General features: G+C 35.6%; 1 protein-coding gene across 2 annotated transcripts in view; it reads left to right on the forward strand.

Moving 5' to 3' along the window:
• The window catches only part of DHX9 (DExH-box helicase 9), a 43,595-nt gene that overhangs the window by 8,530 nt on the left and 20,599 nt on the right, over positions 1–14,466 (forward strand). Inside the window, exons 1-9 of one of the 2 annotated variants that reach the window (XM_074222199.1) lie at positions 1,472–1,565; positions 2,388–2,434; positions 6,981–7,117; positions 7,500–7,589; positions 7,693–7,854; positions 7,994–8,071; positions 8,409–8,600; positions 11,333–11,474; positions 12,730–12,812. In XM_074222199.1, the coding sequence (XP_074078300.1) occupies positions 2,404–2,434; positions 6,981–7,117; positions 7,500–7,589; positions 7,693–7,854; positions 7,994–8,071; positions 8,409–8,600; positions 11,333–11,474; positions 12,730–12,812 (915 nt within the window). In that variant the 5' untranslated portion in view covers positions 1,472–1,565; positions 2,388–2,403. Of the gene's footprint in view, positions 1–1,471; positions 1,566–2,387; positions 2,435–6,980; positions 7,118–7,499; positions 7,590–7,692; positions 7,855–7,993; positions 8,072–8,408; positions 8,601–11,332; positions 11,475–12,729; positions 12,813–14,466 lie in introns of those variants that run through there. The other variant, XM_074222198.1, reaches the window with a different exon arrangement.

Here is a 14,466-nt window from a genome sequence, read left to right on the forward strand (position 1 = left end):
TGGATCTGAATGGTTTGGTCCTGGCTGACTTAAAAAGATAATGCCTGTATTTGTTGGTTTCCACTGACCCTCATCACAGCTTGGCCATTTTAGATGGTCAGAGGTGACCTTTAAAGTGGTATTTCCATTGCTTTTTTTCTTTTAACTTCTTAGGTTCCCAAACATAGGTTAGATTGCATTTGAATGTGCAACCAAATGGCACTTCGATATTTTCCACTTTCAAAGTGGCTATTCCTCTTAAAGATCCCTGTTGAAACTGAGAGCCTTGTTTGAAAGGTGATTAAGGAAAGCCTTGTTTTTGCATGTGTGTTTAATTGGCATATGTAGGGGCTTTATGGTTTTGTCTATCTGTTAGTTGCTGGGCTGTTTTCATGAGGATTTTAGAGGCATCTCCTTTAGTAGTCTTGATAATGACATTGAATGCTTTTCAAAAATCTATTGCTGATTATCAGATTTGTAACTATATAAGCTAGATTTGGTGAAGCCTTGTGGTTAAGGTTATGTTTAAAATCATCTATACTTCTAGGCCTCCTTTGTGTGGCAGCATTGTTATAATGGCTAATGTAAGGGGGAGGTGGTTGTGGTGGTGACAGTATGTTTCTCAGCCTGCTTGCTGTTCTTCCAGAGAGCATTCCAGGGTGTATTAATTATTACTCCCAGGAAGGCTCGTATGGATTAGACTCTTTGTGGGGAGCAGCATATTGTGGAAAATGGGGAGGTTATGATGAAAATACACTCTGGCATATCCAATAATATCTGGCTGTCTTTCAAATTTTTCAAATTTGTACATTGAAAGATTTTCCTTGAAAAAGGCAAGGGAAATTAAATTTGTGGGGTATGACTTCCTGGGATGCATACAGCAACCCTAAAGAAAAATTTAATAAAATTTCTGAATAAAATGTGTCAAAATGCTATGTTGAAAGCATGGCTCCCCCCAACTGTTTTGTTAATCCTAAGAAATTTCAAAATTTTTTCTTTCTGGTATCAGAAGATTAAAAACAGTGTTGAAATAGGTGTGTATAAGAAAGAAGTGAATCTTCATTCTTGATGGCTTGTTTCTTCTCTGAAAAGGAGAAAGAAAATTTATTTCGCATCAAAACTGAAGGAGCTTAGCACTTGATAGATATAAAAAGATATTCAAGTGTGACTGAAAGCTCATAATTGTAAAGGTGGTTACATAATTTATGAGTGACTTCTGATACAAAGATTGTGAATTTAAGAATTAGAGGCAGCAAATGGGAGACATAAACTATTTGGGGGATCCACTAACAATCATGGGCATGACTCTTCATGTCCTATACAAAAAGCATAGCAGACAGCAACACCAGAGGTCTGTGTTAATCACACATGTGCTGCTGCTTAGGCCGTACTAAGCAATCACATGGGAGACTATTGTAAACTGATTTCTGGTGTCGCTGTTCCCCCTAGGTGGAGGAGAATGAGATTGAGTGCTGACTATAAGCCTGGCTGAGAAACATACTGGCATCGGTGTCATTAATGAAAGGGTGGATGTTGTGCCCCTGAGAGCCAGTGGCCTTTGACCCATGAAGCCGCTGTGCCTGAAGGTCAGTTCACAAGTGGTACAGGAAGGAGTAACATCGGTTTTAAAGCCTCACAAAACCTGTTTTATTCACAGCACAACGTCAAGGCTAGGTCCCACCTGAGTAGGAAAAGTGCCAGAAAAGTTTTCAGAGGGCATCTTATTTAAACCCTGGATTGATGCCCTGGCATTCCTTAGCTAGTTCAGATATAGTTTCTAGAAATTGGTTTTTATTTTTATTCTCCAGGACACTAAATTAGTGGAAAATTACTGGTGCTTTGTGTGATATCAAGGGCTACTTCCAACTGCAGGCAGATCCCAGAATCGTGTCTCTCTTGGAGCCACTGATGTGCAGCCTCTGTGTGGGTGTGTGTGCGCGTGTTCGAGTATGTGTTTTGTCTCTAAACAGGTCACTGCTACAGTCAATAGTAGGCTGTATCATACAGAGGAATCTTGTTGAAAGAACCACAGTCTACATTAGCAGAAGAACTGTCAGCCTGTTTTTATTTCTTAGTCCCCAGACCATGTGGAAAGCTCATTTTGCGCTGAAGCCTGTCACTCTTTTCTTTGGGATTGGAGTAAATAAACATAGAACCAAAACCCACATTATTTCTTTTCAAGAACAATTGGCTCTTCATATAGACTGCAGTTGTCTCGTACTGTGTTGTATTATTTGAGGCTAATGCACATAATTTGTTCTAGGGTTGAACAGGAGTAAATTTGTTTACAGTGGGGTTTTGCCAAGATTTGCCTAAGCAGTTGGAAAGCCTGGCTGTTTGGGGAACCCTGGGTTCAGTCTTTCCTAGCAGTGGAATCACTAACCTTGTTTGTGTATGTGTTGTTACAGGAGCTTTATTGCAGAAATGACCATTTATGTCAAGCAGCTGGGCAGAAGTAAGTGCTTCTATTCCTCTGCTCTTTTACAGTGGTACTAACAGTTCATAATAGCTGGCATTCATATATGCTGTAAGGTTTACAATACTACTTGACATAGATTATTTCATTTGATACTTGCAAAAAAAACTCTGTAAGCTAGGTAATGCAAGTTTTAACTATCCTTACTGATGAGGAAGTTGAGGCTCAGAAGTTTAGAGACTTGTCTGTGATCACAAAACCTGAGTCATGTTAGGTAGGGTTCAAATTCAATTCTACTGATTTCAACTTGGCACTTAACTGCTTCATTAAGAAACTTCTTTGACCTTTATTATCATCAACTAGTTAGTTGACTACTATTACTGTACTAGTATATTTAATAGGGAAATTCAAAGATGTAGCAGAATCTCATTGTGTCTTAAAACAGCCATGAGTATATCATTCATGTATATCAGGGCAGTGGAAGAGTGATGACAGGGTTCCAGATTTTCCTATGTAATAATCTGCCAGTGTCAAAGGAAAAATTTGAGGGCATACTTAGTAAATCATTCTGTTAATTGATTGTTTAGGCAGATTGAATCATTTGAATACAGAAAAGAATTGATGAGATTACTATGTGGTGCAAAACATTCTCTAAATAGCAAAGGAAAGGGGGCAAAATTTTTGAGTGGAATTGGTATAAATGGAAAAAGTCCATTGTTACTTATGTCAACTAAGAGTTTCTATAATTTGAGATAATTTACTCTTTATGAACTGACCAAATAAAGGAATCAAGTGACAGGACCTTGGCCAGCAAGCTCTTGGAAAGACAACTACCTCGATAAAACTTAACTCCTGATTGACTACAGTTGCATTAGGCTGAATGGATAAACTGAAGGTTGCCAGTACTGATAGCAAATATTAAGAATGATGGATAAAAATGGCTTTTAGGGGCAGCTAGGTGGCATAGTGGATAGAGCACCAGCCCTGGAGTCAGGAGTACCTGAGTTCAAATCTGGCCTCAGACATTTAATAATTACCTAGCTGTATGGCCTTGGGCAAGCCACTTAACCCCGTTTGCCTTGTAAAAACTAAAAAAATAAAAATGGCTTTTAAAGAAATAAGACATCAGATTGTACTAAATGCAAGTCTGAATTTGTAAAACAACTGGACAATACTAAAAGCTCCTATTCCCTCTGCTCTTGGAGAGTTGAAGTTTTTAGGGCACTGATCTGATACTTATGATTAGACTTTTCTTGGGCACATCGTGTTTTGGGGATTTGGTAATCATAAGAATTTCCATTAAGGGTCTCATTCCCTTTATCCTTCCAGTTTTGTCCATGTTGCCCTCAGGGCAGAAATTAGCTGTTTATTTTTATGGTTGTTCATGTTAGTTCAGGGACTTTTTTTTTTAATGAAACAATTTTAACGATCTTTTTACAAGGTTAAAAAAACAGTAAAAATGGGAAAATTTGGCAGTTCATTAGTGTTCTGTATTGGAAAACATTGTTGAATTAAAGTAAGTTCAGTGCATTAAGGTGATCAAGTTCTGAAAATTGACTTCTCTAAAAAGTTTATTAGTTTTGTCCTTTGTTGGATATTGAAACTGAAGCAGGAGTGAGTATGCTTAACCACTTTGGAAAATTTTAAGTTTTTTTTTTTGTTTGAGGTATTTTTTTCACTACATGTAAAGATAGTTTTCAGCATTCAATTTTTGTAAGATTTTGAGTTCCATGTTTTTCACCTTGTCTCCTTTACCTCTCCCATTTCCAAGGCAGCAAGTAATCTGATAGATTATACATTTAAACATATTTCCACATTAGTTAAGTTCTGGAAGAAGCATCAGAAGAAAAGGGGGTGAAACTCTGAGAAAGGGGAAAAAAAAAACAAATTTAAAAAAGCGAAAATAGTATGCTTTGGTCCATATTCAGACTTCATAGTTCTTTCTCTGGATATGGATGGCATTTTGAAGTATGATAGAAATGTTTTTGATCACTGTATTGTTAAGAGGAGCCAAGTCTGTCATAATTGATCATCATGTAATATTGATGTTACTGTATACAATGTTCTGGTTCTGCTCACTTCATTGGACATCAGTTCATGTTGTTTCTAAGTTTTTCTAAAATTTACTTGCTCATCATTTCTTATAGAACAATACCGTTCCAATACTTTTATATCCCACATCAGTTTCGAATCCTTTGCCACTAACAAAAAAGAACTGCTATAAATATTTTTGTACATGTGGATCCCCTTCCCTTTTTTGAATGATCTTGTTGGATTCAATAAAGGTATTTCTGGATCAAAGATAGGAAGTTTTTATTGCCTTTGGGAATAGCTATAAATTGTGATTGAATCAATTCACAGTTCCACCTGTAGTAATATAGAGACTTCGGTTTTGGTTTTTGGTTTTTTTCCCAAGGCAGTGGGGTTATAAGTGAATTGCCCAAGGCCAGACAGCTAGGTACTTATTAAGTGTCTGAGGCTGGATTTCAACTCAGGTCCTCCTGACTCCAGGACTTGTACTTTATCCATTGAGCCACCTACCTGCCCCAGTGCAGTGACTTTTTCTTTTTAGGTTTTCTTTGCAAGGCAAATGGGGTTAAGTGGCTTGCTCAAGGCCACACAGGTAATTATTAAGTGTTTGAAGCTGGATTTGAACTCAGGTACTCCTGAATTCATGGCTGGTGCTTTATCCACTGCACAACCTAGCTGCCCCTGCAGTGACTTTTAAAGAAAAAAAACCTAAGACGTTTTTCCCTTTTTTTTTTTTTTTAAAGTTGACATGCTTTTTGTTATTGGTATACTTTCCTCTTTGGATTTTTTCCTTTTGGCATTTAAACCTGCTGTGGCAGTTTAATTCCTTTTCCGTATAACTAACAATTTTTCTTCCCAAATCCATAAGTACTTTTAAACAAAATACTCTCTGAATTATGTTTATTGCCCCAAACAGATTTTTACTTCAACCTGATAAAAGAAAAAGGATACTCATTAAGTTTTCGGGTGACATTAAGTTTCATAGCACTTGGCATTGGTATTTCAAATGGAGTTGAATAAATTGGTTCCATATACGATCATAGAGAAGCCACATGTGGTTCAAGGAAAAGAAAAATTAAACCACACAAACCTAGCTTCTAGTCTCAAGATTGTTTCTGCCACTAATAACCTAGGGCCTTGGAAGATGAGTGTTTGATCTCCATAGATCTTCATGTGTGGAATCAGGATTGAACTGAATTCTTTCTAAGTCTTAATTCATTTCTTAAAAGTTAGGATAAAGATTTAACGATATTGGCAGATGGGAGTGGAAGCTAGGTGGTGCAATGGATAGAATACTGGCCCTGGAGTCAGGAGGACCTGAGTTCCAAGTTTGATCTCCAACATTTATTAATTACCTAACTGTGTGACCCTGAGCAAGTCATCTAATGCCATTGCCTTGCAAAAAGAGAAACTGGATAGGCAGATGAAAAATGCCTGAGTTAGCTATTTGGGGAAAGTATAAGATAAATAAGATGCTGAGATCGGATATGAGTGGACCCTGTATCCTAAGTGCCTGCGTTGTGCCCTTTTGAGATGAACCATCACATTTCTAGTTGTCTTTTCCAGTTGATGCTGGTATGACATAATTTAACCTTCAGGAAAGTCATTAAAGTAAAGAAAAAAATGAGAATTCAGACCTTTTGAACAGACACTAGATAAGTTTGCTTGAAAATGGAGATTACAGATATGCTTATTGTACTTAAGCTAACTAAATAGACTGATATCAAGAAATGCAGTTATCACATGTCCTAGTTTTGTGACCATGGACAAATGATTTAATTTCTTTGAGCCTCAGGTTTACCTGTAATCTAGACATACTTGTGCTCGCTGTCCCATTAGGTTATTATGAAGAAATTCTCTTGTAAATCTTAAAGCATTTAGATGAATGTGAGTTGTAAATGAAAAGAGTACTGGATTGGGAGTCAAGTGGTCTGTGTTCTAATAATGAGCAGTATGACTGTAAGTCTTTTACTCTCTCCAAGCCTTTTTTCCCTCATCTCCCTATTCTGAGGGAGTTTGACTTTGTGATCTTTAGAGGCTTCCATCAAACCTTTGGTTTTTTAAATTAAGAGCTTATATTTAAATTAGCTAAACAGAAGAATTTCCTGATAGAATAGAACATCAGAATGGCTTTTGAAGAGTGTTTATATAAATCTTTTGTGACTTGAAAAAATAGAATCAATTAAGCAGTAGCACTCCTTGTTTCGATATCTATCATCCTATTGATTACCAGGGTTAATTGAACTGATCTGATCTTATGTTTGTAGTCTTATTTTTTTTTAATGCTTTATGTTGTCATACTAGTGATTTGAACAAGGGACGCAGGTTACTTAGATAAACCATATTTTATTCTCAGGGAGTACTATTTTGAGGAATTAGCTAAGTTTTGGTAAACTAATTAGAAAGGGGAATTTCTCCTGTGCCATGTGCTTGGTAATAGTGTCTAAATGGGGCTTCTAAACATAGTAGGTCTTAGTTACTTGTAAAGAAACCCACTGCCCCAGGAACAATATCTTTATTTTATGGATCTTATAACCATGCTATTATATTACAGGGATTTTTGCACGTGAACATGGTTCGAATAAAAAGCTGGCAGCACAGTCTTGTGCATTGTCTCTTGTCAGGCAGCTCTACCATCTTGGGGTGGTTGAAGCTTACTCTGGACTGACTAAAAAGAAGGAAGGAGAGACGGTGAGTAATGTCGAAAAGAGAAGATGGGGTTTTCTATAAATATCTTCATTCCATCTCCCTCCATGTTCATAATAAGAACATCTTGATGCAAAAATGTGGTGCAGTTGAAAGTTGTGTTTATACTTGGAACCCAAATTCAAATCCTGGCTCTGCTGTTTACTAACTTTGTGACTTTTAAGTCAGTCACTTAACATCTTTGGACTTTCATTTCCCCATTTATAAAAATTAGCTGTACCGATTGTCACAAGAATATTAACAAACACTTCTTTAAAATAGGGGATGATTTGGAATATAAATATTTGTTGAATAAATTAGTTATTTTAAATATATCATGTATCTTCTGTGAGCCTTGGTTTTCATTGTAACTAATTCATTTTTACAGGTGGAACCTTATGCAGTTAACCTATCTCAAGACTTAGAACATCAATTGCAAAATGTTGTTCAGGAATTATGTCTAGAAATCCAGCCCCCTGTAAGTATGAGTTCTTTTGTATTTTACTTAATACATAAACACTTTGTCAGGTGAGAGCCACTGTAAACAAAATATGATGATTTTTATTTTTCTGAACCCATAGCCTGAAGATCCTAATTTTCCAGTTGTACTCAATATTGGCAAACTAGCCACCTTTGAACCAGCACAGCGACAGAACCAAGTTGGTGTTGTTCCTTGGTCACCTCCTCAGTCTAACTGGAATCCGTGGACCAGTAGCAACATTGATGAAGGCCCTTTGGCTTATGTGAGTACAACATCTTTGGGAACTTTATAGAAGGCCTTGGGTTTCACTGGAACTTAAATCTAGAATTTTGTAAAAGGCTCCAATAAAGTTATTGATTACTATTTGTGACCATTGCCTTTATTATATTATTATTATCCAGGCCACTCCTGAGCAAATAAGCATGGACCTGAAGAATGAACTCATGTACCAACTGGAACAGGATCATGATTTACAGGCAGTAAGTGTTTTTGGATAATGTGTTGTTTTAGAATTTCCTTATATATATTTATAGAGAGACAGACAGACAAAGTAGTATATAATGCTTTTTTTTATAGGGTATCCCAGAAGTTATTCTTCCCTTTTCTGGGAGTTTAACCAACAGGACCAGATGATAAGGTCTTTCTTTAACAGTATAGAACAAACCATTTATTAGTGAAATGTTATTCCTTGGATTGAATGCTCTTATTTATTTTGGGTACCAGCCATTAAGAGAGAATCAGAATTGAACATCCATGTGTTGGTTTAAAAACAACAGTAAAGGATTATTTAGACCTACCTCTTTGTTTCCCCTTTAGATCCTACAGGAGAGGGAGATGCTGCCTGTTAAGAAGTTTGAGAATGAAATCTTGAGAGCAATCCATCAAAATTCAGTTGTCATTATTCGTGGTGCTACTGGATGTGGTAAAACTACCCAGGTTCCTCAGTATATTCTGGATGAATGTATTCAAAACAACCGTGCTGCTGAGTGTAACATCGTAGTTACTCAGGTAAGGTAAGCCAAGTGGCATTTCTGAGCATCAAAATCTAATTATATATTAGGGGAGAGTCTTTATCATGTTTGCTCATCTTTAAATGTATAGAGTTCATTTTCTGCAAATAGACCCTGGATCTTGTCTGAATATAGAAAAAGGATGTATTTCCTTTTCCTCCATTGCCAGCACTTCTAAATACAGAAGTCTCTTGCAGTGTGGTTCATTGTCATGCTAATCACTTACACATTAGTAGTACTACTACTAACCCTTTCAGAGTATATTGCTAATTTTGATTAAATGTTCTATGAATGTTAAGTGTCTTCTAATCAGGATATTGAATTAGTAACTGAGAGTACCTAGTTAAATAAGAGAAGACTTGCCCAAAGAATTTATGTATCCTAATGGTTAACAAAGGAGGTGTAAATAAGGCCAAAGTCAAAGGGGAAAGATCCCTAGACTGTTAAAAAGTGATGAAATAATCATCACTTTTATCAGACTGAAATTGTTGACCCTTGAGGGACTCATTTCTTTTCAATTCAAAACGCTTTTCTTAGCCATTCAATACACAAAGACTATTTAAGGAGGAGAATTTTCTTCTCCAAGTTTATATTATGTTTGGACAAATAACTTGAGAAAGTTAATGATGACCAGGAATCACTCTTCCTTTTGTGGCATTTCCAGTAAGGAGATAAACCCATTTTAGTTTGGGTGATTCTGACATTCATTTGGAATTTGTATGTTTTATCCACTAATTCTACTTTTGATCATTGCAGCTATGAAATAAATTAATATTTGATGATTAGAAATATTTTATTTATTTTGAGTTTTATAATTTTTTCCCCCTGATTTTACTTCCCACCCACCCCCACCCCCCACAGAAGGCAGAATCTTCACATTGTTTCCAATGATATACATGGATCCAAATTGAATGTGATGAGAGAGAAATAATATCCTTAAGGAAGAAACAAAGTATAAGAGATAGCAAGATCAGACAATAAGATATAAGTTGGGTGTTTTTTTTTTTAAATTAAAGGTTGTAGGCCTTGGTCTTTGTTCAAACTCCACAGTTCTTTTTCTGGATACAGAGAACCCCAAATTGTCCCTGATTGTTGCACTGATGGAATGAGCAATTTCATCAAGGTTGATCATTGCCCCCACATTGCTGTTAGGGTGTATAGTGTTTTTCTGGTTCTGCTCATCTCTTCCAGCATCAGTTCATGCAAATCCTTCCAGACTTCCCTGAATTCCCATCCCTCCTGGGTTCTAATAGAACAATAGTGTTCCATGACATACATATACCACAGTTTGCTAAGTCCCAATTGAAGGACATTTACTTGATTTCCAATTCTTTGCCACCACAAACAGGGCTGCTATGAATATTTTTGTACAAGTGATGAAAAAACACTTGCCTTTTTTACAGAAGAAACATTCCTCAGTTCTTTCATCCATTGCTCATATGATGTGTTATCCATATACTTCACCATCCTAGTCATTCTAAGTAGCTCCAGATAGCCACTGTCCTTCCCAGTACATAGAATTAAGAAATGATTTCGAATGTCATTTAAAGTAGTATAAGTACAGAGATTATTACCGCAGTATTAGGTTTTGAAAGGTCAATGATTCATTTATGAAAGTCAAGTGAAGGGTGGCTAGGTTGTGCAGTGGATAGAGCAGTGGCCCTGAATTTAGGAGTCCCTGAGTTCAAATCCGGCCTCAGACACTTAATAATTGCCTAGCTGTGCGGCCGTGGGCAAGCCTTGCAAAAACTAAAAAAAAAGTAAAAAAAAGTAAAAGTCAAGTGAGATGTAGGTCTTGAAGGGGAAACATTTTTGAATTTGACTTGGAATTTCTGGATTTGACAGAAATTTCTGTATACACCAAACAAAGGATTTTAATAGTAATAGACAAATGTCTATTACTTTTTTTTTTGGCTCGGCAGTGGGGTTAAGTGACTTGCCCAAGGCCACACAGCTAGGCAATTATTAAGTGTCTGAGGCCGGATTTGAACTCAGGTACTCCTGATTCCAGGGCTGGTGCTCTATCTGCTGCACCACCTAGAGCTGCCTGTATTACTTTTTTTTAAAAATGACATTAAAGTCTGTTATCCCCTCTGAATTTGTTCTCTTCTGAAGATACTTTTAAATGCTTCATTGATGCTGGTTTCTCCATTTTTTTTGGCATTATATCTGGAAAACTTTTCTAAGTCAGACACAATTGGAGATTTTATACCAGAAAGAAAACACTTTGTCATCTCAGAGAAATTATTTAAAAGCTCAGTATTCTTAGTAGGCAGAAATTGCCAGTAACAGAAAAGGTCCTTCCATCCTATCCTTCCATAATATTAACCGTGATTTTGTTTTGAATGAGTCACATATTTTGATTGTCCTTTCTTAGTTAGGCCACCTTGGGGCCACTCAAAAATTCTCTAAAGCTCAGTTCTCAATTCCTGCATTTCATATTTATTCCCCTCATAAATTTAATGGTAAATTATGATATACTGAGAATTATTTGCTTGGCATAATCACTGGGATTTCTAGTACAAAAGAATTCCTTGTAACATGAAGGGTGGTGCCTTGATTAATGCTAAACTAGATTTTTAAATGTCTTTACATCATAGAGGTTTTTCTCTTGTCCTGTATTTTTTCTTTAATGTATCGTGTAAAACATTTTAATAGTACTGAAATACTTAGCAGTTGAAGCAAAGTGATTGCATGAGTTAATTTTCATTTTACTTTTTCTCTCTTCAGCCCAGGAGAATCAGTGCAGTTTCTGTGGCAGAACGAGTATCTTATGAAAGAGGAGAAGAACCTGGGAAAAGCTGTGGCTATAGTGTACGATTTGAGTCCGTGCTTCCCCGGCCTCATGCCAGTATTATGTTCTGTACTGTAGGTCTGTAATGGCATCAGAGCCTTTGTCTTTTTGTTTCCTTATAGTTAAATTGAAGTGTGTACCTAGGAGTTAAGGATAACAATGTCCTAGAAGGATAAACTGGAGATGAAAGGGACCTTAGCCCTTAGCTTATGTATCATCTAGTCTATTCCCTTCATTTTTTTTGAGACTGGCTCACTCAGGCTGCACATTTTAAAACCCTTCATTAATCTTTTGTACGGTTCTATTTCTGATTGTCTTGGACCTATTATTCTCTCCTTAAGCAACTTCACTCCTCCACAGGGTTTATTTACCACATGAGTGTCAGGCTTGGTGTGACCCTAACTGGTCATTTCCTAGTCCAAGAGCTGCACTCCCTTTCACATATTGTTCTTTCACTTTACAAATGAGAAAACTGAGGTTCAGGTGAAGTGTTGCTTGTCTAAGGCTGCACAAGGGAGTGAATAAGTGGCAGGGCTGGGTTAAACCAATGCTTCAGACTCTAAAATCTCAGACTCTGCAGTTTTAAAGGATGTTGGAAATAGTAATTTAAATAGCCCTGAATTCATATGGGAATAAAAAATATATTATTCAGATGACTTGTCATTTTGAGCTAACAGTGAGATAGACTGACTTGAGGTTATGACTAATTTGGGGTCTATGTGCAAAGCTTTGGCCAAATCATACTTGTCTGATATGTTGTAGTGGGCATTCTTTCTCAGCTTATATAAGTGGCTTCTAAGATGTTTCCAACTTGTTCTGTTAAATGATTTCTTTCCTAGTAGTCATATAATAAACTTACTGAAATTTTTTCATAAATTAGGAGAAAATAAAAATTTAAACTCATCTTTCACTTCAGGCTTTACCACTATTTTCCAGTCACTCAAATTTTTGTGCTTTTTGCCCACTTAACATGTTCATAATTTTGGTTTAACCATAGAATTTGGAGCTGTCATTACATAATTAATTTTCCTTAAATATTTATGTTATCTAATAATAATAACAAAAATAGCATTTTATGGGGCTTTTACTACAGACTGCATGTTACCTTATTTGATTTCCTAAAGTAACCTTATCAGTTAAGTGATGTCATTGTCCCTGTTTTTAAATTTGAAGAAACAGATATTCAGGTTAATAGACTTGCCTAGAATCACTCAACTAGGTTGTTTTTTAGTGTCAAGGATTGAATATATATATGGTTGATCTAATATTGGTATGCTTTTAAACACCAACCAATGACATTTCATTTTAGTTTATTCTGATTTTTTATTTCAAGGAGTACTACTGAGGAAATTAGAAGCAGGCATTCGTGGAATCAGTCATGTAATTGTAGATGAAATCCATGAAAGAGACATTAATGTAAGTAACTTTGAGGCTTTTTATTCATCTTCAACTTTATCAAAGAGAATAAGGATATTTTATTAAATGGAGAAGCTATGGTAGAAATTTCCTTATTTTCTAAAAATGCATGTTTATTCACTTAAAAGATTTCATCCCTTTATATATTGGCTGATCTATTGTACAAATAGCCTTTACTCTTTTTCACTACCTATATTTCATAAAGTAATAGAACATTTTTCAGACAGATAGAATTTGATCATTGAAGGTTTTCTGGTTATTTAAAAAAATTTTCTACAGTTGAAAAAAGGATTTTTTATTAGGTTCTATTCATTTTTACATCTATATAAATTTTATAAAGTATTAACTATGAAGAAATGAGTTTATTTTTTAAATCTTTTGATGATTATTGCCTCTTTCAAAATTGTGTCCTTTAGAAAGTATATTAGTCGTTCCAGTGGCATTATTGGAATATTTTTAGATTGTCTGTGTCATGTTTTATAACAAACATTATTTTCTCCTTTCCTTTCTTACTAAAATTTAGGGGGAAAAGATTCTTGTAACAGATACACATAGTCAAGTAAAGCAAATTCCCAAATTGAACTAGTCTTAAAATTTCATTGATTTTATCTCTTCTAATAATGATTCTTTTGAATAATAATTCATCGGTGACAAGTCTTCATTTTTTGAGGATGAGTTTGATTTTTAAATAATTCTCAGGTGTCATAGTTATTGACATCAAGCAGATTATAATCATGCCCAGAGAATCTGAGATTTTTTCAAGTATAGGAACTCTTTTCATAGCAGTTCATTCCTTACTTAGAAATCCTGGTGATTTCTTTGAGGCATAGAGAGTAAATGAATTGCTTTTAGATTCACCCAGTTATATATCAAAAGAGGAATTTGAACCCAGACCTTTATGATTCTTTTTGTTTTTTGCAAGGCAATGGGGTTAATTGGCTTGCCCAAGGCCACACAGCTAGGTAATTAATTTATTTGGCAAAAAATTTCACAGAAAGTATGACCAGGAGGACATTGTTACACAGGTCTCAATTATTTCAGAGTTTTTGCATAATCCTAATAGATTATGCAGAAAAATCAATGGTGAATAGTGTGTTTTATCCACATGAAATATGACATTTATAATATATATTTTCTTCATAATTGTGTCACAATTACTCTTCCTCCACTCAGTCATCTGTTTACTTAATTCAGGGGATTCTTAACCTTTCCTCAGATTTTTTAAAGGCCCACATTTTGAAAGACTTCTTAAAAGTGATGGGCTGAGCATTTCAGTATTGTCTTTGGCCCTAACAATTTGATGGCTGCCATTATAAATATCTTCCAAAAATTTTGTGCCAAACAAAAACTCAAATGTTTCTCTCCATAAATATATTTGGTGTGTCCCGACTTATGTATTTGTTTGATTTAACTATCATTTTGTTATTCTTCTAAAGAAAGCTGCTCAATCATTTTTATGGAGACATGTCATAATACATTGATCTTATGCTCCCACATTGTAGCAGAATTGGCCTGCCTTAAAAATACTTTTGACCAGAGATGAAGTATATTGCCACATTGCTTTGTTACACATCACTCCTGCATGACACCAAAAATTGTTTTTAATTCGTTTTCATATCTTTTTAGTTTTTGCAAGGCAATGGGGTTAAGTGGT

Source organism: Macrotis lagotis, chromosome 2, assembly GCF_037893015.1.
Source record: "Macrotis lagotis isolate mMagLag1 chromosome 2, bilby.v1.9.chrom.fasta, whole genome shotgun sequence".
NCBI lineage: Eukaryota > Metazoa > Chordata > Mammalia > Peramelemorphia > Peramelidae > Macrotis > Macrotis lagotis.